Source organism: Aotus nancymaae, unplaced genomic scaffold, assembly GCF_030222135.1.
Source record: "Aotus nancymaae isolate 86718 unplaced genomic scaffold, 86718_ANA_hifiasm-v0.15.2.pri h1tg000002l, whole genome shotgun sequence".
NCBI lineage: Eukaryota > Metazoa > Chordata > Mammalia > Primates > Aotidae > Aotus > Aotus nancymaae.
Genome location: NW_026988413.1, coordinates 16,507,870 through 16,531,067, shown reverse-complemented (window position 1 = coordinate 16,531,067; position 23,198 = coordinate 16,507,870). Strand labels below are relative to the sequence as shown.

Sequence of the window (23,198 nt, the reverse complement as noted above, 5' to 3'; positions counted from 1 at the left end):
AGGAGAATTGCCTGAACCCAGGAGGTGGAGGTTGCGGTGAGCCGCGATCGCCCCATTGCACTCCAGCCTGGGTAACAAGAGCGAAACTCCATCTCAAAAACTAAACTAAAATAAAATAAAATTGGAATTCTTCTGTAAGGTAAAGTTGTACCTTCTCCTCAATTTATTTATACTGTATGGACTCAAAGATTTTTATTTAACCATTGGATTTTTATCTAGTACTATCATAATATAGTACTATGCTTAATTCAGTACTATTCTTACTTATTTTGTCACTCAGATTGTTTCAGCCTTGGCCATAGGGGGCTCTTTCAGGTTGGCTTTCACGAGAGATCAACAAGATCCCCATCCTATTTTTTTTTGAAGTGGGGGACACTTCGTTACTTTTTAGCATAATTTGTGTCTTACCTCTCCCAGTTCTGGAATCCACTATTTTCCCAAGGAGCCACAATTTCTTTTGTTGGAGAATAGTATTTAGAAAACAAGGTTTATGACTTGTATTTTGGAGTCAAAAAACATGGATGTTACTAACAGCTAAGTATACATGTTGCCAGATTTTTTTTTAAGTAACTTTAAACTAAATACACTGCCACCAATTTTTCCAGTTCTACTAAATCACATTGTGAATTCAAATGAAGTATCATTCATCTATCTTTCTCTTTATTCTTCCCTCCATCCTTCTCTCCCTCCCATTCTCTTTTCTTTTTATTCTTACTTTCTTTTCTAATATAATGAAAAAAATGTACTTCATTTATTCTTAATCCAAGTGAGTTTAGATATTTCATTCATTCAACAAAAATTTAGTGATGCCAACTGAGTCAGGTTCTAGGCAATGGAGACATGGAGACGTCCTCTTTTGGTTAATATTTTCATGGAATATCTTTTTCTTTCTTTTATTTTCTTTTCTTTTTCTGTTCTAAGTGGAATATCTTTTTCTATTTTCTCACTTTTATTCTATTTGTATCTGTGGATCTAAAGTGAGTCTCTTGTGGGAAGCATATAGTTGGATCTTTTTTTTTTTTTTTAGACAGAGTCTTACTGTCACCCAGGCTGGGGTACAATGGCATGATCTTGGCTCACTGCAACCTCCACCTCCCCGGTTCAAGCAATTCGCTTATCTCAGCCTCCTAAGTAGCTGGGATTACAGGCACCCATCACCACACCCAGCTAATTTTTGTATTTTTTATAGAGACGACGGGGTTTTACCATGTTGGCCAGGCTGGTCTCAAACTCCTGACCTCAGGTGATCCACCAGCCTCGGCCTCCCAAAGTGCTGGGATTACAGGCATGAGCCACTGTACCTGGCCGGATCATATATATATATATATTTTTTTTCGTTTAAAAGACCGGGTTTCACCATGTTGGTCAGGCTGGTCTTGAACTCCCGACCTCAGGTGATCCACCCACCTTGGCCTCAAAGTGCTTGGATTACAGGCATGAGCCACCACGCCCGACCAGGATCATGCGTTTTTATCCATTCTTTTAATCTGTCTTTTGATTAGAGATTTTAATCCACGTATATTTAAATTAATTACTGATAAGGAGGGACTTCTGTTATTTTGCTATGTTTTCTACATGCCTTATGGCTTTTTAGTTCCTCATTTTCTTTTAATTTTTACATTACTGTCCTTGTGTTTAGTTGATTTTTTTTTTAGAGAAATGGATAAATTTCTTTCTCACTTCCTTGTGTGTGTGTATGTGTGTATATGTATACATATATATATATTTTTTTTTCTGTTGCTCAGGTTGGAGTGCAGTGGCATGAACATGACACACTTCTTGGCCTCAACTGATCCTCCTGCCTTAGCCTCCTGAGTAGTTGGGACTACAGGCACAGGCACATGCCACCATGTCAAGCTAAGTTTTGTATTTTTTTGTATTGACAAAATACCTGGCTCCCAAAAGGGTAAAAAGAGAAAAATGGAGAGGAAAAGAGGGCCTTTACCCTTTAGATCCCCTGAAGTCACTTCAGCTAAAGGCAGAGGGGCTTGCAAGAAAAGGAGGAGGTGCAACAATGGCCACCTCTTTGTATGTACTTCTGTGTTCAGAAGCTGACCATTTGTCTGAATAATGCCACTATAGACATGAGTGTACAAATATCTCTTTGAGACCACCAATGCCAGTGGTCTGATTTTTAAAAATCAATTTTAATCACATAATTTTCAGCATCTCATATGGGTCTCCACATTATTCTTGCATTTTAGAATGTCTCTTGTGTCCTCTCCTATTTGTTTTTCCAAATGGGTTTTGAAAATGTGAATGATTTTATCACACTCCAAAAATGTCAATTAAAATTTTGATATAAATTATATAAATTAAATACAAATAATTATCTTTTTTGGAAATCAAATATTTAATGTGTTCACTAAATTGTATCAATACAATTTCATGCTAATGCCAATTGGAAGACCAAGACCAGGAATTCATAGAGGAAACAATTTTCCAAATAATAAGGAGCACTAAGGTGATCTTCCTCTTCAGCCACACTACTGGTAGCTATAAGAGTGTAAGTCAGTAAGTGTTATCCAGATTACTGAGCATTTACCAAATCATCAGTTTTAAGAATTCTCTGGACAGTTTCATTTGCTAGGGTCAGAGCAATGAATGGAATCACAAAAGTTGGGCAATCAGTTCCTCCAAAATGAAATACCACCCTTTTGATATTAATGCCTGCAATTTTTTCTTGTTAGGCATGCTGATTTCTTAGTTCTGTTACTGTAGAAATGGGATTCAAAGCCAGCATTTTCAGCTAGTGTAGTTGGATGACCTCCATAGCATCTGCAAAACATGAACACAGTACAATTCCTTACCATCAGTGTTCACGTTCAGTTAACCATATGGCCAATTGTATTGGAGCACCACCTTCTGCAGTAAGAGCTCTCTTCACCAAACAGCAAATAACACATAGCACATCATGAATGGAGGGCTCAGTTCTTCAGTCCTGTGACAACTTTAACTGTTTTTCCAGGACTTGCACAGTGTGTAATACTGAGCAGTTTTTCAGAACCATTTAAACTGACTTCCATAGCTAACTCAGCAAATCCCAGTGTGTCAGTGTGAATTGGTCAATATGAGCAACTGGCTTGGTTCCAATTGTCTTACAAATGAATTAAACATCTTTTTCAATTTTTTTTTTTTTTTGAGATGGAGTCTTACTCTTGTCACCCAGGCTGGAGTACAATGGCATGATCTCATCTCACTGCAACCTCTGCCTCCTGGGTTCAAGTGATTCTCCTGCCCCAGCCTCCCGAGTAGCTGGGATTACAGGTGCCCGGCTAATTTTTTGTATTTTTAGTAGAGATGGGGTTTCACCATGTTGGTCAGCCTGGTCTCATCCTGACCTCAGGTGATCTACCTGCCTTGGCCTCCCAAAGTGATGGGATTATAGGCATAAACTACCACACCCAGCCCTTCTTTTTCAATATTTTAACACCATAATAATTTTGTTCAGGAAATGTCATGCAGGATCACTAGGAGCATCTCTTAGTGTTCTGTATGAGAAGGACATTATATCTCATTTGTAAACGTTTGCTATACTAAACTTAGAATATAGGCTCTCACTCTCATAGCACTTAGTCCATCTGAACATTGTCAGAAACTGCTACTTGATTTCCATATCTGGTTTGGGAGCAGATAAGCAAAACTGAATGTGCCCAATCTTAACCTTTTCAAATTGGGTTATGCCAGAATTTACCACTTTCTGGGTGAGAACAAGACCTTCCACCAACTCACAGTCATCAATTTTTTCCACCACCTTTCTTAACTGCAGTCATACATTGCTTAACAATGGGGTACCATCTGAGAAAGGCATTGTTAGGTAATTTTGTCATGCAAACATCATAGTGTACTTACACAAACCTGGGTGGTGTAGCCTACCACACACCTAGGTTACATAGCATAGCCTATTGCTTGGAGGCTGTAAACGGGTACAGCATGTTGCTATACTGAATACTACATATCTAAACATTGAAAAAGTACAGCAAATACATGGCATTGTAACCACTGTCATATATGCAGTCTGCTGTTGACTGAAATACTGTTAATATGGCACATGACTATATTTTAATATCTCTAAGATTTACAGTAGTAGCTGTGGCTGGGTCACTTTCATCACTGCATTTATACTCATTGGCGAAAGCAAAACTTGAGTACCGAAAGACAACCTATGAGTTCAGTGAACTGGTTGCACTATTTAACAAAGTTTCTCTGTCATTCAGTTCCACAGGTTGAGATATATTATTCAAGATCTCAATACACTTTTCCAAAGACTTCTGGGATGACTTGGAAGTAATGGTTGGATGAATCCCTTTCTGAAGAAGCTTGGCCCAGGAACCTATGAGAGCCAGCAATAGTGCCTACTGATGCGTTGCCATCTCTGGCTTCTATATCTTGAGCCTTAGCTCCCCCAGCATTCTGCTGCTGGATGTGACACTTGCATTTCTTTCAGAATGGTGGCACCATCATTTGCAGTGGTACATTGCCTTTTCCACCTCGAATTTTTTTCTCCATTCCTTTTGGTCCAAGGCTTGTTTTAATCGGATCAGCAGCAGTGATTTGGCTTTGGCTGTGATGTTGCTGAACCAGACCTCTGCCAGCTTATCATGTCCCTGACAGGCACCTTTCACACAGCAGCTGGCAGCCCTGGCAGGTGCCCTGCTCCATGGTCCAAGTAACATCTTTACTTGGGCATAGTAACTAAAACTTTCTTCATGTGTTACATCTTTTGTTTTGTTGCTGTTGTTTTGCTGTTAGGTTCTAAAGCTTTGCTCCTTTAGAGTTAGGGAAAGGCTCCAGGACGGCTATGGAATTTCACAAGGGAGCTGGGGGCACAGGAATCTACCAGTAGGGGGACTTTGGCCAAGTTACTTTAAGTCATAGTTCTCAAAGCATCATCTCCAGACCAGCATCATCAGCCACACCTGGGAACCTATTACAAATACAAATTCTTAGGCCCTGCTGGAGACCAGCTGAGTAAGAAACTGGGAGTGGGGCTCAGCCATTTGTTGAACAAACCCTCAAGATGATACTGATGAATACTTAAGTTTGAGAAATACTGTGTTAAACCATATTTCTTAACTTTGGCTGCACAGTAGAGCCACCTAAGGAGCTTTTCTCTGTCCACTCCTGCTATGATTGGTCTGGAGTGGGACAAGTGACAGGGATCTTGATTCTAATGCATAATCAGAGTTGAGAACCACAGCTCTGAACTTGTGTATAAAATGGGGGAAAATAATACTTAGGGCTGTTGTAGGGATTGATATAACTTACAGTAAGAGTGAAGCAGGCCGGGTGGCTCACGCCTGTAATCCCAGCACTTTGGGAGGCTGAGGTGGGTGGATCACTTGAGGTTAGTAGTTTGAGACCAGCCTGGCCAACATGGCGAAACCCTGTCTACTAAAAACACAAAAACTACCTGGATGTGGTGGCAAGCACCTGTAGTCCCAGCTACTCGGGAGGCTGAAGCAGGAAAATCACTTGAACCCAGGAGGTGGGTGTTGCAATGGACTGAGATTGTGCCACTGCACTCCAGCCTGGCAACAGAGCCAGATGCTGTCTCAAAAAAAAAGAGTGAAGCAGGGTGTCTAGCAAATGGTGAAGCACTTGACAAATTATACTGATATAATGATACTCAAGAGATAATAGAGCTCTATCACCAGGTCATGAAGACACTGGGACTTCGAGGGGTAGACATTTATAGCTATGTGATCTTGGACCTCGGTCTCCTCATCTGCAAAATGGGGATACTTACCATATGAGGGGGGCCAAATAAGATATAGCCTACAAAGCACAATGTATTACACATTCCAGAAATGCTGGCCTTATCTGCATTTATTGCTTTCCTGCTTGGGAAGTCATTCCTGATGATACAAACATTGACCTCTTTTATCTCTAACTCCCTTATTAAATATTAACTTGTTACTAGTTCGGTACTTAACCCACTGGCCATTTCTCAGATATTTTCAGACTGGAGCTCTTTTTAGATTTATCTGTATCCTAAAACTTTCAATTTCTGTTTAGAATAAAAACTATTCTAAACAGAAATTGAAAGTTTTAGGATAATCAATAGTTGTGTGGCCAATCATTAGTTGTGTGGTTCTATCAGGAAAATGATTCTGCATTGAGCACTGATTTAGATTGTCTTACTAAGACAGTGCTGGGTGGAGCTCAGTCTTCTGCATCAGAGACACAGAAAGTTCTCCATAAACTAATCCATCCTTTCAGAAAACACACATTTCCTTAAGTAGAATGAAAAAGGTCTTAGAATCTACGTTGGTTTAACTCTAGTCTCTACTTTAATGTGAACCTGTAATATTACCACATCTCCAGTTAAGTTACAAAATTGCATCTGGGTAGTTTTATAACCCTTCTCTCCATTTTGCTGCCTTTATGGCATTTAAAAAACATTTCACTGTTTTATGTTCAGCATAAATGTTTTACTGTTTTCCCAGTTATCTTAATATCCAGGGTTGGACAGTCTCTCTGTTTTATCTAAGTCTTCTTGAATGTAATATTGTTTGTCTTGCTGATTCTTTTTTTTTTTTTTTAAAGAAATGCTTTCTTCTGAGCTTTTCTTGAGTACTTAAGGAAAGCCATGAAGACAGGGTTGGCAGGAAAACAGATGTTCCCCCCTATTTATTGCTCCTGAGGTTTGTTCCCTGCTCTAAATCTCTAAAATTAGGCACATAGGAGTTTGGGAGGAATGTGTGATAAAAGAGAGACAGGGTGAAGCAGGCAGAATTTCAAATTTTGATTTATTCTTTCTTGGAAGATGATTTACAAATACAAGCATTATGGTTATGTTTAAATATATGATGCCTTATGTTTGTCTTGAAACACAAACATATATGGTGCTTAAAAAAATAAACTTCTGGAGCCCAAAATTACATAAATAATAAGATGTTACCTCTCATCTACCTCCTCTTCCTGAACCTATCATGCTGCTTGTAACTGTGGGGAACTTTATATTTTTAGCAGATATGTGTCAATGCTGCTAAGAAAATCGTGCTAGTAAGATACAGCGGTACTTACTAGTCACACAGTACACTATATGTAAAAGTTTTTAACTTTTATTTTTTAAGTTGGGGTTTCATCATGTTGGCCAGGCTGGTCTTGAACTCCTGACCTCAGGTGATCCACCCACCTCAGCCTCCCAAAGTGCTAGGATTACAGGCGTGAGCCACCATGCCTGGCTAAGTTTTTAACTTTTTGTAATTTACAGAGTCCTTTTCACAAATATCTTATTTCATTAATCCAATCAAGTATTATGATTTTATAGAGAAGGAAAGAGGTTCAAAGCAGGTAACTGAATTAAGGTCACATAACCAGTAAGTACACTATGTCACAAACCTATACTTTTGAATCCAAAATGCAGTCTTTTTACTACGTTATGCTGAAATCGAAGGCAAAATGGCCTATGCACACTAATCCCCAAACATTAGAAAGCACCAATAGTTTAGGTTTTGACCAGAGAAATCCAATTAAACAAACTAGCTAGTCTAAACTTGGAGGTAAAGATTTTTTCTGATTACACTTAGTCTTCATCTTAACCTTTGATCACTGGCATACTGAAATTTGACTTCCCTGCTGTCAACAGTTAACTTTTCCTTATCTTCTATTAATATGTTCTAGCTGGTCCGTCGTAGTTCTGTACAGGCTGTTTTGAGTCACACAGCTTTCTCTATCAGTTGAAGGTATAGCTTATGTACAAATGTATTTTAGCTTTCATTTCTGATTTTCAGTCTGGAGCAGTGGCACATTGATCTACTGCTGCGTTATCTACAAACTTCCCTGTTAACCATTGCTAAGGCTCACTGCAGGGTCAGGGTCTGAGATCTCACTGAAGCTCTTCCATTGGCAAACCAATACATCGATTCTTTTCTTGATTTCTGACTCAAGTCTGCTGTTAGAATGTAATGCAGTTATTCTCTTTAAATTATCATGCAAATTCTCTTAAGTTCCTCTTACGTTCAGATCTTTTCCAAAAGCTGGAGATCACATAATTCAAACATCTACTTAGCTACATTGGGGTCAGGCTGAGAGCTTGTTTCTCAGTCCAACATTCTGGGGTAACCATCCACCTACATCTGGCTTAGCTGCATTGGCCAAGAATAACAGTGCATCTGCACTTTTCTAAGCACATTTCTGAGATTTTGCCAATACTTTGTAACACACACATGCTCATTCACACAATCTTAGGGACTAAGTGTATTTGTCTCTGTAACCTCTACACCTATTATGTGTCAGGCACATAGCAGGTGCTCAGTAAAAAGTTCTAAATGAATGAATTCTCAAGCCTTCTGCTGGAATTCACTTCTTTTTAAATTTAATTTTTTTCAGACACCATCAAGCTGTTAGGAATTCACTTCTATCAGATACAAACCACCCAATTTTAGTTCTTTTTTAAAAAAAACAGGCTATAAAATAGGCCCTAGGCATACTATCTGGATTAGGTATCTTTAAAAGTAACATTCATTTAAACATATGTACTGGAATTCTTTCTAATTCAGAAATCATACATACTATACATACTCCTGCCTATGCACTTTGTTCTCTTTACCTGAGAAGTAGAAACAGGGGTTAAAAGTACTTTAGTGCAATAACATGCATATAGTTGACACTACTGTACACTTAAATGTGATTAAGATCACTAATTTTATGTTGTTACCACAATAAAAAAGGTTATTAAAAATTTACTGGACATGCTAAAGATTCAGAACAACTCTTGGAAAAAAAAATCAGAGAAGGCCTCACAATTTCTTTGGCAACTCATTGCTGGAATACAATAAAACCAGCAGTGAGCTACTCAAATCTATACAACAGTCATCTCTCATAGAAATAACTTCTGGTTATGTTCAAACTTTTTCACAGAATTTGCAAAGCCCTTCATGATCTGGCCTCTATTTTCTTATGGCCAACCATGAACAGATCAGTGTTCTTTTATTTTTAAATGGAGTCTTGCTCTGTCACGGAGGCTGGAGTGCAGTGGCGTGATCTCAGCTCGCTGCAACCTCCACCTCCTGGGTTCAAGTGATTCTCCTGCCTCAGCCTCCTGAGTAGCTGGGATTACAGGCACGTGCCACCATGCCTGGCTAATTTTTGTATTTTTAGTAGAGATGTGGTTTCACCATGTTGGTTAGACTGGTCTCCAACTCCTGACCTCGTGATCCACCTGCCTTGGCCTCCCAAAATGCTGGGATTACAGGCGTGAGCCACTGCACCCGGCCAACAAGTCAGTATTCTTTGAACAGACAATTTCTTCATATCTTAGGGCTTTGGAAATGGTACTCTCTGCCTTAAACACCTTTCTCACCATTTTCCTTTTGGCTACCTCTTATTTATCCTTCAAGGTTCAGCTTAAATATAATTTCTTTAGGGAAGCTTTCTTTAAATTCCCTAATGTGGTTTGGGCTTCTGGCTGTCTCTCTCTGCATCCATCCATCCATCCATCCATCCATCCATGCTCTTACAGAGCCTGACTTTTTCCTTTGTAGCATGTAATACAATTATATGTAATTATGTAGTACATACAATTGTATGTAATTCAGTCCCTCCCATAAGACTGAAACTTATACGAGGTAGGGAGTATTTCTCTTGCTAACCACGTGTATTACCAGGGCGCCAGTATCTTGTATACAGCAGGTATATAATACTTCCTTTTAAAAGATATTTACCCTACAAATTCATCTTAATAGATTTCTCAAAGGAGTAGGTGAAGAGGCACAGAAAGTTTGTGAGCTTAGTGGTGGAGACAGTGGCTCAAGGGCCTGAGATGAAAGAAGTTTAGGGCTGGGTGAGTAAGCAAGAAGGGAGAAATGAGGATGCTATAGAACGCTCACTTAATAAAGTTTCCCCTCTATTCCCCACCATCCCACCACACCCCAAACAAATCATCAAACAATAACTTATTTATTCATTTCATTAGAGAACTAGGTAAACGTCACATTACATGGCCAAGGCCAAAATAATTTTGCACAGTTAGAATGTGTTCAAGAAACCAGCTATAGTTTAACTGGATTAGATTTCAACAAGGATATGACTGTGTTCCTCAAATAACCTTCATTTAGGAAGATGACATTCCTCCAATAGGTGGAAAGACAATAAATGCACTTTCTTCTCTCTGTCACTGAGGAAGAAATTCTCCCTCTTGAGGGACCAACATTATTTCTTTTTTGCTGCTCTTTTCCCTTCTCCTTTCTTTGGTTTCCCCTTTCCACGAAGGTTCTTTAGTCGTTTTTGCTCATCCATAAAATCCTGATGCTCATCTCTGAATGAAGAAGGAAAAAATAATTAACCAGTTGTTTTCACAAGAGTAGAAAAGTACACCAATCTAGCACTGCTCTCTTAGGTCATTCTGGTTATCAATCTTTGACTTTTATTAGATGGCCATATGCTCAGCTTGGTGAACAAAAAGTACAGGGGGTCCCTAACATACAGATGCAGTGTATTCCAAAAGTTCGCTTATGAATACGTTTCCCCTCACAGAAACAGTGCCACAAGCTGCAATGAAATTCTCAGGCCAGCCTATGTAAACCTACATAACAATGACACAACACTAATGATTACCCCCAATTTCCCTGCAGCACTAAGACTAAATACAGAGAGGAGAAAAACTGGGTATCAGCTTCAATAGCTACACGGAGACCCTGACTGCCCTAGGAACTAGTACCTACTAAGAATGGGGTGAGGTCCAGAGGAAGCTCAGCCTGGCCAACATGGTGAAACCTTAATGGCAGTGGGTGACTCACACAAAAAGCCTGCTGGGGAAAGGCTCAGGCAGAAGGAAGCCAAATCAAAAGATACTAAAGGAATCAAGGCACCCAGGACTATGTAAGTATGTGGATGGTGTAGAAGTTGAAGACTGCTTATACTGTAAAAGAAGCCTACATCTTAAGCCCAGATACTTAAAGAATGGTATGGTGTTTAAACATGCTAGCTCTGGAACGTGAACCTGGGTTCAAATCACAGCTCCACCATTTACTAGATCTGTCGCCTTGAATAAGTGACCTTACCTCCCTGCACCTTAGTTTCCTCACCTGTAAAGTATGGATAATAACAGTGTATGAATCAACTGTAAGAGAGGGGTTTGCTGAGCTTAATTTCTAACTCTCTAGGCTATCCATGAACATCATGGACAGTATACAACTCTTTGGGATTAGTGGTGAGTATCCCCAAACAATTCTCAACAGTGCAGCTGGAGTAATTCTTCCAAAATATAAGTCAGATCATGCCACTCCTGTTCATAGCCCTGCAAATGGTTCCCCATTTCACCCAGAGCAAAAGCCATCATCCTTATTATGGCCTCACAGCCCCTTGCAATCTGTCTCTAGTCCCACACCCTCCCAGTAGCCTGCACTCCTCCTGGAATGGAACACTCCCACCTTAAGGCCTTTGCTGCGCTCCTGCCCCTCTGCCTTGCCAGCTCTTCCCCAAGTCCTACTCAGCTCACTCGCCACCTTCAAGCCTCTGCTTAAACCTCAACTCCCCAACGAGGCTGACCCTGACTGTCCTGTTTCATCCTGTAACTCGGCCTCTCCCCACCCACCGCAGGCCCCGTCAGCACTCTGGATCCTGCTCAGCTGGCTCTACTATTTTTTTCCATAGTACGTTCAACTTTGTAACAGATCATATAATTTACTTATTACTATTATTATTTTTTCCTTCCCCTCTTTTCCCCCTCCCTCATTCTCATCAACCGTTGGACAGAAAGAGAGCTTTCTGGCAACTCTGTCTCTGTTGATGATATAAGCTAGGCACCTGGTTAACTGAATGAATCAATTGTTTCTGAGAACTGGTACTTCCCTCCCTCTTGTGCAGGTCTCTGAATAATATTTTCTTTATTGGAGACTGTCTAGTTTCATCCTGCCTGATGCCACAGGAGGTCTAGCATTAGAGGTGCCATTTACCATACCTAATGAGTACATGAAAATAATTTTGCTTTTCTACAGATAAAGTAGTTTTTCCCTGTCTCCAAAGATAGCTAAGTTTTTATTTTTTCAACAAACAGAGAGCAGCAGCAAACAGATAAATTAAAATAACTGAATCTGATTTTTTCATGTTATAATCTTCTCCTCAGGATATCTGTCTCCCAATATTTTATTTTGAGTTATAATAAAATCAGTTTTTATTTTCTAAGCCTGGAGGTAGTCCCAAAGCAATTCCAAACATTCAAAACATATCACAGATGATAATCTCTAATAATATGTTAGCCAAGCAAATCTATTTTGTTCACTGCTATTCCCCTAGTGCCATCTTAAGTGCCTGCACATGGAAGGTACTTAAAAAATATCCACTGGATAGTGAATGTACCAATCTTCAGCTATCTGGAATGAATGTCATCCTGTACTATTAATTCTATTGTATTAGAATAAGTGGTTCCAAATAATTTTTGTATTGTTGCCCAAAACAGGTCCAATTACAACTTGTTACATTTTTAATTAGATGGTAGGTATTTTAACTTTATACAATTATGTACTATTTGAATTCTTTGTAATGCATGTATTAAAAAAATAATATTTTTTCTTTTTTTTTTTTGAGATGGAGTCTCTCTCTGTTGCTCAGGCTGGAGTGCACTGGTGTGATCTCGGCTCACTGCAACCTCCGCCTCCTGAGTTCAAGTGATTCTCCTGCCTCAGCCTGCCAAGTAGCTGGGATTACAGGCATGCACCACCAAGGCTAGCTAATTTTTGTATTTTCAGTAGTGACGGTGTTTCACTGTGTTGGCCAGGATGGTCTTAAATTCCTGATCTCAAGTGGTCGGCTGTCTTGGCCTCCCAAAGTGCTGGGATTACACGTGTGAGCCATCACACCTGGTCAAAGAAATAATTTAATGAAAATGATCACATAGGTATTTGATTTTTTTTTTTTTGAGACAGAGTCTTGCTTTGTTGCCCAGGTTGGAGTGTAGTAGCATGATCTCAGCTCACTGCAACCTCTGTCTCCTGGGTTCAAGTAATTCTCCTGCCTCAGCCTCCCAAGTAGCTGGAATTACAGGTGCGTGCCACCATGCCCAGATAATTTTTGTATTTTTAGTAGAGATGGGGTTTCAACATGTTGGCCAGGCTGGTCTTAAACTCCAGATCATGTGATCTGCCTGCCTTGGCCTCCCAAAGTGCTGGGATTACAGGCATGAGTCACCGTGCCTGGCCTGGATCTTTTTTGTTTCTAGAGACGCATACAGTCCTAGGCACCTACTTCCTAGTACCAACACATGGTATTAAGAGCCTGTGTGATTTACATATTATCCTTAAAGGCAAACTACAGCTTATCAAGACCAAGTTAATATATCAAAAAGTATACAAAAGAAAAATGCCAGAAAAGAGTAGGAAGAAATAAGAATGTCAACAAAAATGCCACCAGAAGAGAAAAAAGCCTCCACATACCAGTTACGCAGCAGATCAGGTGTGGGTCAGACACTCTGTTCATCTGATAACAAGAGCCCACTGCCCTGGCAACCCTGGTGTTTCTGGGGCTTTTACTGAATCGCCCCTGCCCCCTCATCCGCCGAGACAGAATCTGGCTCTGTCGCCAGGCTGGAGCACAGTGGCGCGATCTTCACTTACTGCAACCTCTGCCTCTCGGGTTCAAGCGATTCTGCTGCCTCAGCCTCCTGATTAGCTGGGACTACAGGTGCGCATCACCACATCCAGCCAATTTTTGTAGTTTTAGTAGAGAGGGGGTTTCACCATGTTGGTCAGGCTGGTCTCCATCTCTGACCTCATGATTTACCCACCTCGGCCTCCCAAAGTGCTGGGATTATAGCCACCGCACCCGGCCTCTCTATATCCTTTTTAGAGTGCTCTTAGATTAACGATTATTAAACACCTCTCTACAGCTCAGTATCTATTCAACATTAGTCATGTTGTAGACATAATTAAAATATGTCTTCCAACAAGCGTGACTTTCCTTTTTTTTTTTTTGGTCTCTCCATTATGGGTATTTTGAAAGAAGCCTTTCTCCTGCAAACTGTACCTTTTGAACTACCTGGGCTCTAGTATAAGAAAGGCTAATTTTTTTTTCCTTTTCTGATCTATTAAAAAAAAGCCTCTCATACGTCCCTCTTTGTGTTTGTCATCACCTGTAGAGTCCCAGAAGTCGGAGTGTCCTCATGAGTCCAGAGTAAGTGTGGTGATCTGGATACCAGTCATAAGTCTCCTTCTTCTTGGCCAAGGGCAGTTCACTGAACAGTTTCACCACTTTCATAGACTTGGAATCAGTAGGCCTGGCGACTTCACCAAATAGCCGAGCACTGAGACGAGACATGCGCAAGGCATATTCTGAAAGGGAGGACATTTCTTGAGTGGCAAGGAGTTAGAGTTCCTATAGAAAATGAGAAGAAAGATACAGGATAGGGTGAGAAATGCCAAGATTATCTAATGAATACTTTAGAAAATGAAAACACAGCAAACCACTCATGGATGAGTGCAGTGTTAGCAGGATATGCCTTAGAGTGGAGAACAGCCATAGTTCAAATGGCTATTTCCTTCCCATGCCTGATATCTGCGATTTTTGCATTTTGTGTTTATATGCTGTTACTTCCTTGCTGTACTGCTTCTTTCACAACCAACTATTTTGTAATTCACCAGGTTAAGTGACTTGACTGTTTACCTATTTGTAGGCTGGGGATGAAGAAGACAGGGAAACAAGTTATCCTAGTCCAGCATTATTATACCTTCAGAAAACACCCACCTAAGCAATCTGCAGCATTAATATGCTGACTGCTTGCCATCAAAAGGTGTAATCATGGCAGAGACATAATTATGCTGTTGTTTTTACTATCAGTCCTTTGAACACTGTTCTCCTCAAGTGCTCCAGATGGCTCTGAGAACTGCTAATGAGTTATGAGGTCATTTGGCTTCTAGGTTACTGAAGTGAATTCTGCCTAGAGACTGAGAGCCATTTGGGAAAAACAAATAGACAGTAGCCCTATAGAAATAAATCCAATAGCTCAAAAGATTCATTTTCTTAAAAACAGAAGGCATGTATGAATTGTGAGGTTGCTTCCATCTTATATATTCTGCTTTAATGCAAACTAGCTGAAAACAGTAGCTTTTTCTTCAGAGGCACACAACACTGAAACAGGTATAAGAATGATATCCGTGATATGCACAAATTACAGCTAATAGATATAAAAAAGTATACAGGGGATACATAAAAATCAAGAAACCTCCTGGTGGAATAAATATCTCAACTCAGTTTAAACCAGATGTAGGGGTTATTGTTGGCAGAATATGCCAATTTATGATAAATTTTAGTAGTGAGATGAGAATCTTTGCTGACTCAAAGACTATCCTGGGGAACAGTTCAGCTGAGATGAAAAGATGCTGATATTCAAGCAGGAAAAAGGCATAAACCGTGAAAAACCAATGGGAGGAACATACCAAAAAACCCTCCTACATAAAAATGGTGCCAAGTGAATTTCAAAATAGTTCTTGCAAGAAAACAAACCGTGTTTAAATCAAGGAAGTTTTAATGCCTATTTCAAGATCCATTAACAGAGGAGGCTGGGCATGGTAGCTCATGCCTATAATCCCAGTACTTTGAGAGGCTGAGGTGGGAGGATCGCTTGAGGCCAGGCCTTCAAGACCAGCCCAGGCACCATGATGAAACCTTGTTTCTACAGAAAAAATTAAAGAAAAGAAAATTAGTCTGGTATAGTGCTACACACCTGTAGTCCCAGTTACTTGCAGATGCTGAGGCAGGAGCATTGCTTGAGCCCAGGAATTTGAAGGTTACACTGAGATATGACTGCACTATTGTACTCTATAGCCTGAGTGACAGAGCAAGACTGTGTCTCAAAAAAAAAAAAAAAAAAAAAAAAAAAAGCAGAGGCTGATCTCAAATTGTCAACCTCAAAACCATTCAGAACACCAGCCAAGCAATTGTGGGTCAATAGTGCCACCTGAAGGCTGGCAATGGTAGAACTGTCAGATCCAAGGTCCACCCCGCTGCCTCCCCAGCATCTCTTGACCTACAAGCCTGTTCTTCCTTTTCCATTCAGCATTCTCAGTTCCCTGATTCACTTCTTTCCCAATTCTGGTTCGGGGTGGGATTGTTAGGTCTAGGGTTATATTCTCAAGGTGAAGAAAAGTCATTTAACAGTTTAATGAATCAGTGCCATAAACCTCTAAAAAGCCTTGCAAATGTCAGGAAGTCACCTAGTTTCTTTGCATGCTTTTTCTCTTCCTTTGCCCTTTAAAGTTATTTTTCCAAACACTAGATTAAAAAACAACAGTTTCTTCAACTTGCTTTGTTTTGCTTAATTACTATTGTGGCATCAGAATACATTTCTGCTGTAATTGCATGGTATTTCCACAGTTAGTTATTTGTAAGCTGGTCTGGGAACTATCATTTTGTGACTGTGTTTTCAGGAAAATATGTTCTGAATTCCAAGTCACTTTATTTGTAAATAAAGAGGCAACAAGGAATCCTGAGGTCTAGGTTTGACTACTGGCTCTGTCACTTAATCCTTGGGTTGTTGTGAACAGTTACTCATCCTCTCTAAATCTGAGTTTCGTTTTCTGAAAACAAAGCTTGCAGGACTAGTGTAAGAATGAGTAACAGTGGCACTCAGTAAATGGTAACTTACAAAAAAGAAAGAACTTAGAACTGTAAGTTTGGTGTTCATATGTTCTACACAGACACATTTGTTTATTCCTTGTTCTTAATCACATTAAAAAGAGAGAGAGAGACAGATAGACATACTCCAGATAGTAAAACTTTGTGCCTCCCTGGAATGATGACCTCACTTACAAAGGTAGCCAGGAGAAGGGAACTCAGTAGGGCAGTAGTCACTGAAGCCATCACAGAATGCTGTTATCTCCATGCCCATTTCGGAATGTGGCAAATTACTGTGATACATAACTTGTAAGTAAAAAGGTCACATTAGAATCTGCTGGAACATGGTTATATCATAAAATCCAAGTCCTAAAATTTTATGTTGGAGAAAGGGAAAAACTTGAATCCCTTACTGGAAACAAAAGCCCACTTGCTAAACAGGAGGAAACTGAAAGTGGTTGTAACAATTAGCAGTGACACTGCTTTGTCATTTCCTTCCACAGTGAACGGACACATGTCTCTCATGAAGAATGACAAGGGAGCTTTTCTTATAATTTTCATGTCAATTACATTGTGATTCACATGAAACCATTCTCAGAGAGTACAAAACAAGTCATTTTAAGTGTTACCTTTTTTTAAATGTGAACCAAAGAAAACTGTAATATCATGAAGAAAAGTTAACTGGAGCTGAAAATGCTAAGCAAAACCAAATTACTCAAATGTGCCAAGAAAAACAGATTAAGCCCATATGAGAAGAAAATGCCCATATTTTTACTTTGGCATAAAAGGGCAAACTTCTTTGATCTTTTTGATAGGTCTGATGCATTGAAAAGATCAAGTTTATTTCAATAAGTAGTTTTGTATTAAGTTTGCCTTTTCTCTTTGAAAGGTAAAGATGAAGTGCAAGAGTTCTTAATATGGGTGTGCTTTAGCGTTTTGAAAACTGGAAGTGTAAATCTGTATGCTGATGTGTGTATGTGTGTGTGTGTGTGTAAATTGTTCTGAGAGAGCTTTCTCCATTTTCTCAAAAACCATTGGTTAGCAGAACGGACCACCTGCAGAAGAAAAAAGCTGGTAGGAGTCTCGCTTCTGCCTTTTAATGGCCACGACGTTTTTGTAATGGTGCTTATCCTCTGCCAGGTTCTGTCATCGACTACACGAGGATAGTCATACTATCTGCGCTGAGGCTGACATGCAAAACTCACGACACAGTGCCTACCCTAATAATCATTAGGATCCAAGGAACTCACATACAGTGTACACACGTTGTCATAGAAACAGTCTAAACATAAAAACAATCTAAACAGAATGCTTAAAAAGCCCAGTACCGATTATTTTACGGGGTCATAGAGGCATCAACGGCATTGAAAACGTATTAGCTGCATTCAGTTCAGCAAGAACAATCTTCACCTCCCTCCACCTGACTCGACCATGCATGTCTGTGATGGGAACTGTAGTAGTGTCAAGTTAACCGACATTTGACTTGGGAGAGCATTTCGCAAATATTTTTCTTAAATATCACCTTATTGTCTTTTTCTTAAGATGGTTACAAAATTAATCTGCAGCTCACCACCCAAAGCTACAGTGCAGAAGGCCGTGTGGTGAGCAGAGAAACAGCCTTCTACCGTTAACCAATCTGGAAGAGACTAATTGCGCCTGAGAGGAAATTACGGTAGCAGTAACGCGGGTGTCCTTCGTTTAACAAATCCCCCAAATGAAGCAGGAAAAGGCCAAGTTATTTGTGTGATGTGCGTGAACCGCCAGAGCTGGTCACTAATGAAATGGATTCGTCCTATTCCTGGCGACTCTACAAGGTTGGAGACTCCCGTAGATCTCTATAGCCATCGCCCCTCACTGCAGACCCCCAAAAATCACCGACAGCCTTACCTGAACCTGACCTTCCTCACCCATGCGTCCTTGTCCCGGAAGACCCGCCCTCTATCCGGTTCCAAGCTCGCGCCGGCGACTACTACGGGAAGCAGTAGAGAAACGGAAGCTTGGCGGCTAGAGCAGAGCCCTAGTGAACGACCCGGAGTTACTATCGCCGGCTCTTGAGGCGGCGGAGGTGCACTTGGCGCCTGCGCAGTGAGGCTAGCGCCGCCGCCTGTGAGGTGGACCCCGGGAGGTGGTGAGCTGAGGAGAGTCAGGGAGGACTGGCTCTCTTGGAAGGGCTTACAGGGTTCGGTAGTATATTTTGTTGGGAATGGCTACAGACCTGCCCCTAAAAGCTTGGAAGCAATGGCGATGCATGTGCTGTGTGGTTTTTCTGACTGACCTTCGGCGCCATTCCCCTCCCCTTCCATCTATCTGCTCATCCTCTAATAGTTAAATAGGATCACTTGGCGCAAGCCTTCCTTACTGGGTTAGGGGCACTTTTCCCCAATGGCCCAGAAGCTTCTTCAGGGAGTAGGGATGGAACATTTGCCTCCTCGGTAGTTATCTAGACATCGCTGGGCAGACAGTAGAAAACACTGTATTTCGGTCCATATTAAATGTTTTCAAGCAAGCCACATCCCATAGGCATTGTATGCAGGACGTACTCAATGTTTGATAGTTTGGCTGAGGAAACAGTATTCGTTTTCAGGAAACAGTATTCGTTTTCTGAGCATCGTTCAAGGTATTTCATAAATATTCCAAAATATACCTACCTACAGGGTATTGTATTTACACCCTCTTTCCTCCTACAGAATTTACTTTTGAGTTTGACGTCTAATCAATCTATACTATAAGATTTGCTTTTATCAAGTTTTGACATGTTATTTATCTATATGATATAGTAAAAAACCTTATAAAGTTGGGTCTAGTGACTACATTTACGTTTACGAAGGGGTAATGAGTATACTATGCATGGCTACAGTTCCAAAAGGAAGTCCAAGGAACGAAACTCCTGGGAGAAATTTTATCTTGTCTTTTGTACTAGTTTCTGTGGAGTTGGCTTGTTTTTATCTAATGGCCACTGGATCATATAAACAAGAAGACTTCCTTTGGGTGTAAGTTGCTGGTTTAAAGCCAAATTTTAATTGGCTCGAGGCAAGAGCTATTATATATATATTATGTATAATAGATATATTTTACATATATATGCATAAACCTTGTTGGCTTCGTTTTGTATAGCCATCTTGTTTTTCCCTTTTCACCTATGAATTGTGTTATTAGTGTTTTGTGAATTACTGTAAGCTACCATAAATCTTTCTTGAAACATAGCTAGGTATATAGAATTTCAGGTGACTGTTTAGGTACTTTGCACTATCACTTTTATTAAGTCAATTTTATGGGGTTCATATTAGTTTCCTGAGGCTGCGATAACAAAAATACCACAAACTTGGTGGTGTAATGCAACTGAAATTTATTCTCTCACAGTTCTAGAGGCCATAAATTCAAAACCAGTATCACTGGGCCAAAATCAAGATATTGACAGGGCTGTGTTCCCTCCAGAGATTCTAGGGGAGAATCAGTTCTTTGACTCTTCCAGCTTCTGGTTGCTACTGGCATTCATTGGCTTGTGGCCACATCACTCTAGACTTCAAGGCCAACATCTTCAAATCTCTACTCCCTCTTCACTTTACCGTCTCTACATGTGTCAGATTTCCCACTACCACCTTTTTAGGATATGTGTAATTGCATTGAGGGCCCACGGCGCTAATCCAAAATACTCTCTCAATCTGAAGATCCTTAATTTAATCACATCTTCAAAGGCCCTTTCCCCACATTTGGTAACATTTGCAGGTCCCAGAGATTAGAATCTGTTATCTTTGGGGAACAATTTCAGCCTACTGCAGGAATGGAAGGAGCAAGCCCCTGAAATTGGCCAGAGTGTTACTGACCAAAAGCAAAGTTGGAGTATTAGGGATGGAAAAATGAAATTAATAAAATAAAATCTAACCTCCTATGGATATTGACTTCACCAGACCTTGGCTTATCCACTTATACCTCCAGGATAAGGTATTTTTAAGAATACTTTATAATCAGAGATTGATCTATAAATCAGATATTGCCTTATATATTTCTGTTTTCTACAGTCCTATGGGCTGTGAATTATTAGTTGGCTGTGAAATCAATTTAGTGAATAGAGATCAGCATTAAAAGAAAGACAGGATACAAAATATCAAAATGCATCACATGTAGTAGGGGTAATTATTATTTCATGAAACAATATGTATATGTGTATTGAATCATAATGTAAATATATTTCTTGCTGTAGGTTGTGGTAAAATGGAAAGCCTCCACTTTAAGTGATTTCATTATTCATCATACTCTTTGGCAAATGCTCTTTGTCGTTAGGAAGAGCAAGAATTAAAGCTACATCAACTTAAGTTCTTATGGTATGGCATAGTCCAAGGGGCAGGGGAATATTTATTGCTTTAAGTAAATAAATTTACAGATACCCTATTTCCTTTCCTTTTCTTTCTTTTCTTTTCTTTTTTTTTTTTGTGATGGAGTCTTACTCTTGTTGCCCAGGCTGGAGTGCAATGGTGTGATCTTGGCTCACTGCAACCTCTGAATCTCAGGTTCAAGTGATTCTCCTGCCTCAGCCTCCCAAGTAGCTAGGATTACAGGCATGCGCCACCTTGCCCAGTTAATTTTGTATTTTTAGTAAAGATGGGGTTTCTCCACGTTGGTCAGACTGGTCTCGAACTCCCAACCTCAGGTGATCTACCCACCTTGGCCTTCCAAAGTGCTGGGATTAGAGGCGTGGGCCACCACGCCCAGCCAGATACCTTATTTTCATAAATACTTTTTTTCTTTTTTTTGAGATGGAATCTTGCTCAGTTGCCTAGTCTAGAGTGCAGTGGCATGATCTCGGCTCACTGCAGCCTCCGCCTCCTGGGTTGAAACAATTCTCCTGCCTTAGACTCCTGAATAGCTGGGACTACAGGTGTGTGCCACCATACCCAGGTAATTTTTGTATTATAGTAGAGACAGGGTTTTACCATGTTGATCAGGCTGGTCTTGAACTCCTGACCTTGTGATCTGCCTGCCTTGGCCTCCCAAAGTGCTGGGATTACAGGCTTGAGCCACTGTGCCCAGCCCATAAGTACTCTTTCTTAGCACCATGTAGGTTCTTTTTTACTTCTGCATTTGCAATAGTTCTTGCAGCTTACAAAAGAAAGGTATATCCCTCACCCAAGGTGTGAGGGATATACCTTCCAGGATGAGAAACAAAAGGACAATTCAAAATGTTTTGGAGGAAGCTTCCTCTAATGATCAATCGAGGCACCATCAACCCTTCTTAGGCTCCATGTCCCTTCCCATTTTACATATATTCCATTTAGGGATGAAGTATGACTGTCAGAAATATGGTAAGTATGACTTATGTCAGAATATGGTGAAGTATGACTGTCAGAAATATGGTTTGTTGTGATTTTCTGATATCAGATGTACTGTGTGAATGTTAGTGGTGAGAGCGACAGTAATTTTCCTTTAATCATCAGATCTCTTCCATCTTCTGTTGAAAAATACATTGTTTTTGAAGGAGAGTTTAGTGAGAGTAGAGCAAAGCAGCATTGAAGAAAGTATCGAAGCCAATTTTTTTTCCTGTATATTTAAACCTAAGCAATTCTTTTCAGCTATTCTCAGTACTTCTCCATAGGATGCGTCATTATCTGGAAAGAAAAGCAGCTCTAAACAGCTGAAGTAGTGGAGCTTTCTGACAGATTTTTTGTTTTTTGAGATGGAGTCTCACTCTGTTGCCCAGGCTGGAGTGCAGAGGCATGATCTCGGCTCACTGCAACCTCTGCCTCCTGGGTTCAAGTGATTCTCATACCTCAGCCTCCTGAACAGCTGGGATTACAGACACCCACCACCACGCCCAGCTAATTTTTATATTTTTAGTAGAGACAGATTTTTGCCGTGTTGGCCAGGCTGGTCTCAAACTCCTGACTTCAGGTGATCCACCTGCCTTGGTCCCCAAAGTGCTGGGATTATAGATGTGAGCCACTGCACCTGACTGTGACACTGGTCATTATAAATATTATACAGATTATTTGGAATTTTTCACATTGCACTGGAATAAACTGTGCAAAAGTCATACATAATTTTATTTTAGATTTGGTATGTGTTGTTCAATGAAGGTTAAAATGTGTTGTGATAATCACTGATACAGTTCACCAAATCTTTTCTATTTCCTTCCACTTTGGCTAGACTGTATTTCATGGGAATTTTGAGATTGGTTAGGGCCGTGTGACTCTTTCTGGCCAATGAGATATGAGCAGAAGTGAAACGTCACCTTCTGATTAGGGTGGTTGTTTTCCCTGATGAAGCTCCCAGAGCTCTCCTTCCCCTCTGAGACAGGGAGTCATTGCTCTCTCAGGCCATGCTCCTGAGTCATTATGAGGGGCTGATCTTGTTCTGCCCACCATAATGGAAATACAGCTTTCATTAGAAATGAACCATTGTTGTTTTAATTCATAGGACTTTGTTTTAAGCCATACAAATTTGTTGTTTGTTATTGGAGCATGACCTAGCCTATTGTATCTGATACACTTATTTTATCAAGTTCTATTATGAATCAGAGAAATACTTCAATCCTGACTTTTTCATTTTCTTTTTTTTTTTAAGACAGCGTTTCACCATGTTGGTCAGGCTGGTCTTGAAATTCCGACCTCAGGTGATCCGCCCACCTTGGCCTCCAAAATGCTTGGATT

General features: G+C 40.2%; 1 protein-coding gene across 1 annotated transcript; it reads right to left on the bottom strand.

The window, feature by feature from the left end:
• Positions 1-6,735: 6,735 nt before the first annotated feature.
• MRPS33 (mitochondrial ribosomal protein S33) lies at positions 6,736-18,541 on the bottom strand. The gene is made up of 3 exons (XM_012447480.2): positions 18,442-18,541; positions 14,075-14,316; positions 6,736-10,264 (listed from the first exon to the last, which is right to left on the bottom strand). The coding sequence occupies exons 2-3, from the start codon at positions 14,287-14,289 to the stop codon at positions 10,159-10,161; spliced, it is 321 nt and encodes a 106-aa protein (XP_012302903.2). The 5' UTR covers positions 14,290-14,316; positions 18,442-18,541; the 3' UTR covers positions 6,736-10,158.
• Positions 18,542-23,198: the final 4,657 nt, after the last annotated feature.

What these genes read in the sequence shown, in the direction of transcription:
- MRPS33 (XM_012447480.2), bottom strand. Translation starts at nt 14,289, where the DNA reads ATGTCCTCCCTTTCAGAATATGCCTTGCGCATGTCTCGTCTCAGTGCT. An exon ending in CGACTTCTGGGACTCTACAG is followed by an intron (nt 10,265 to 14,074) that starts GTGATGACAAAC and finishes TTCTTCATTCAG; the next exon opens with AGATGAGCATCAGGATTTTA.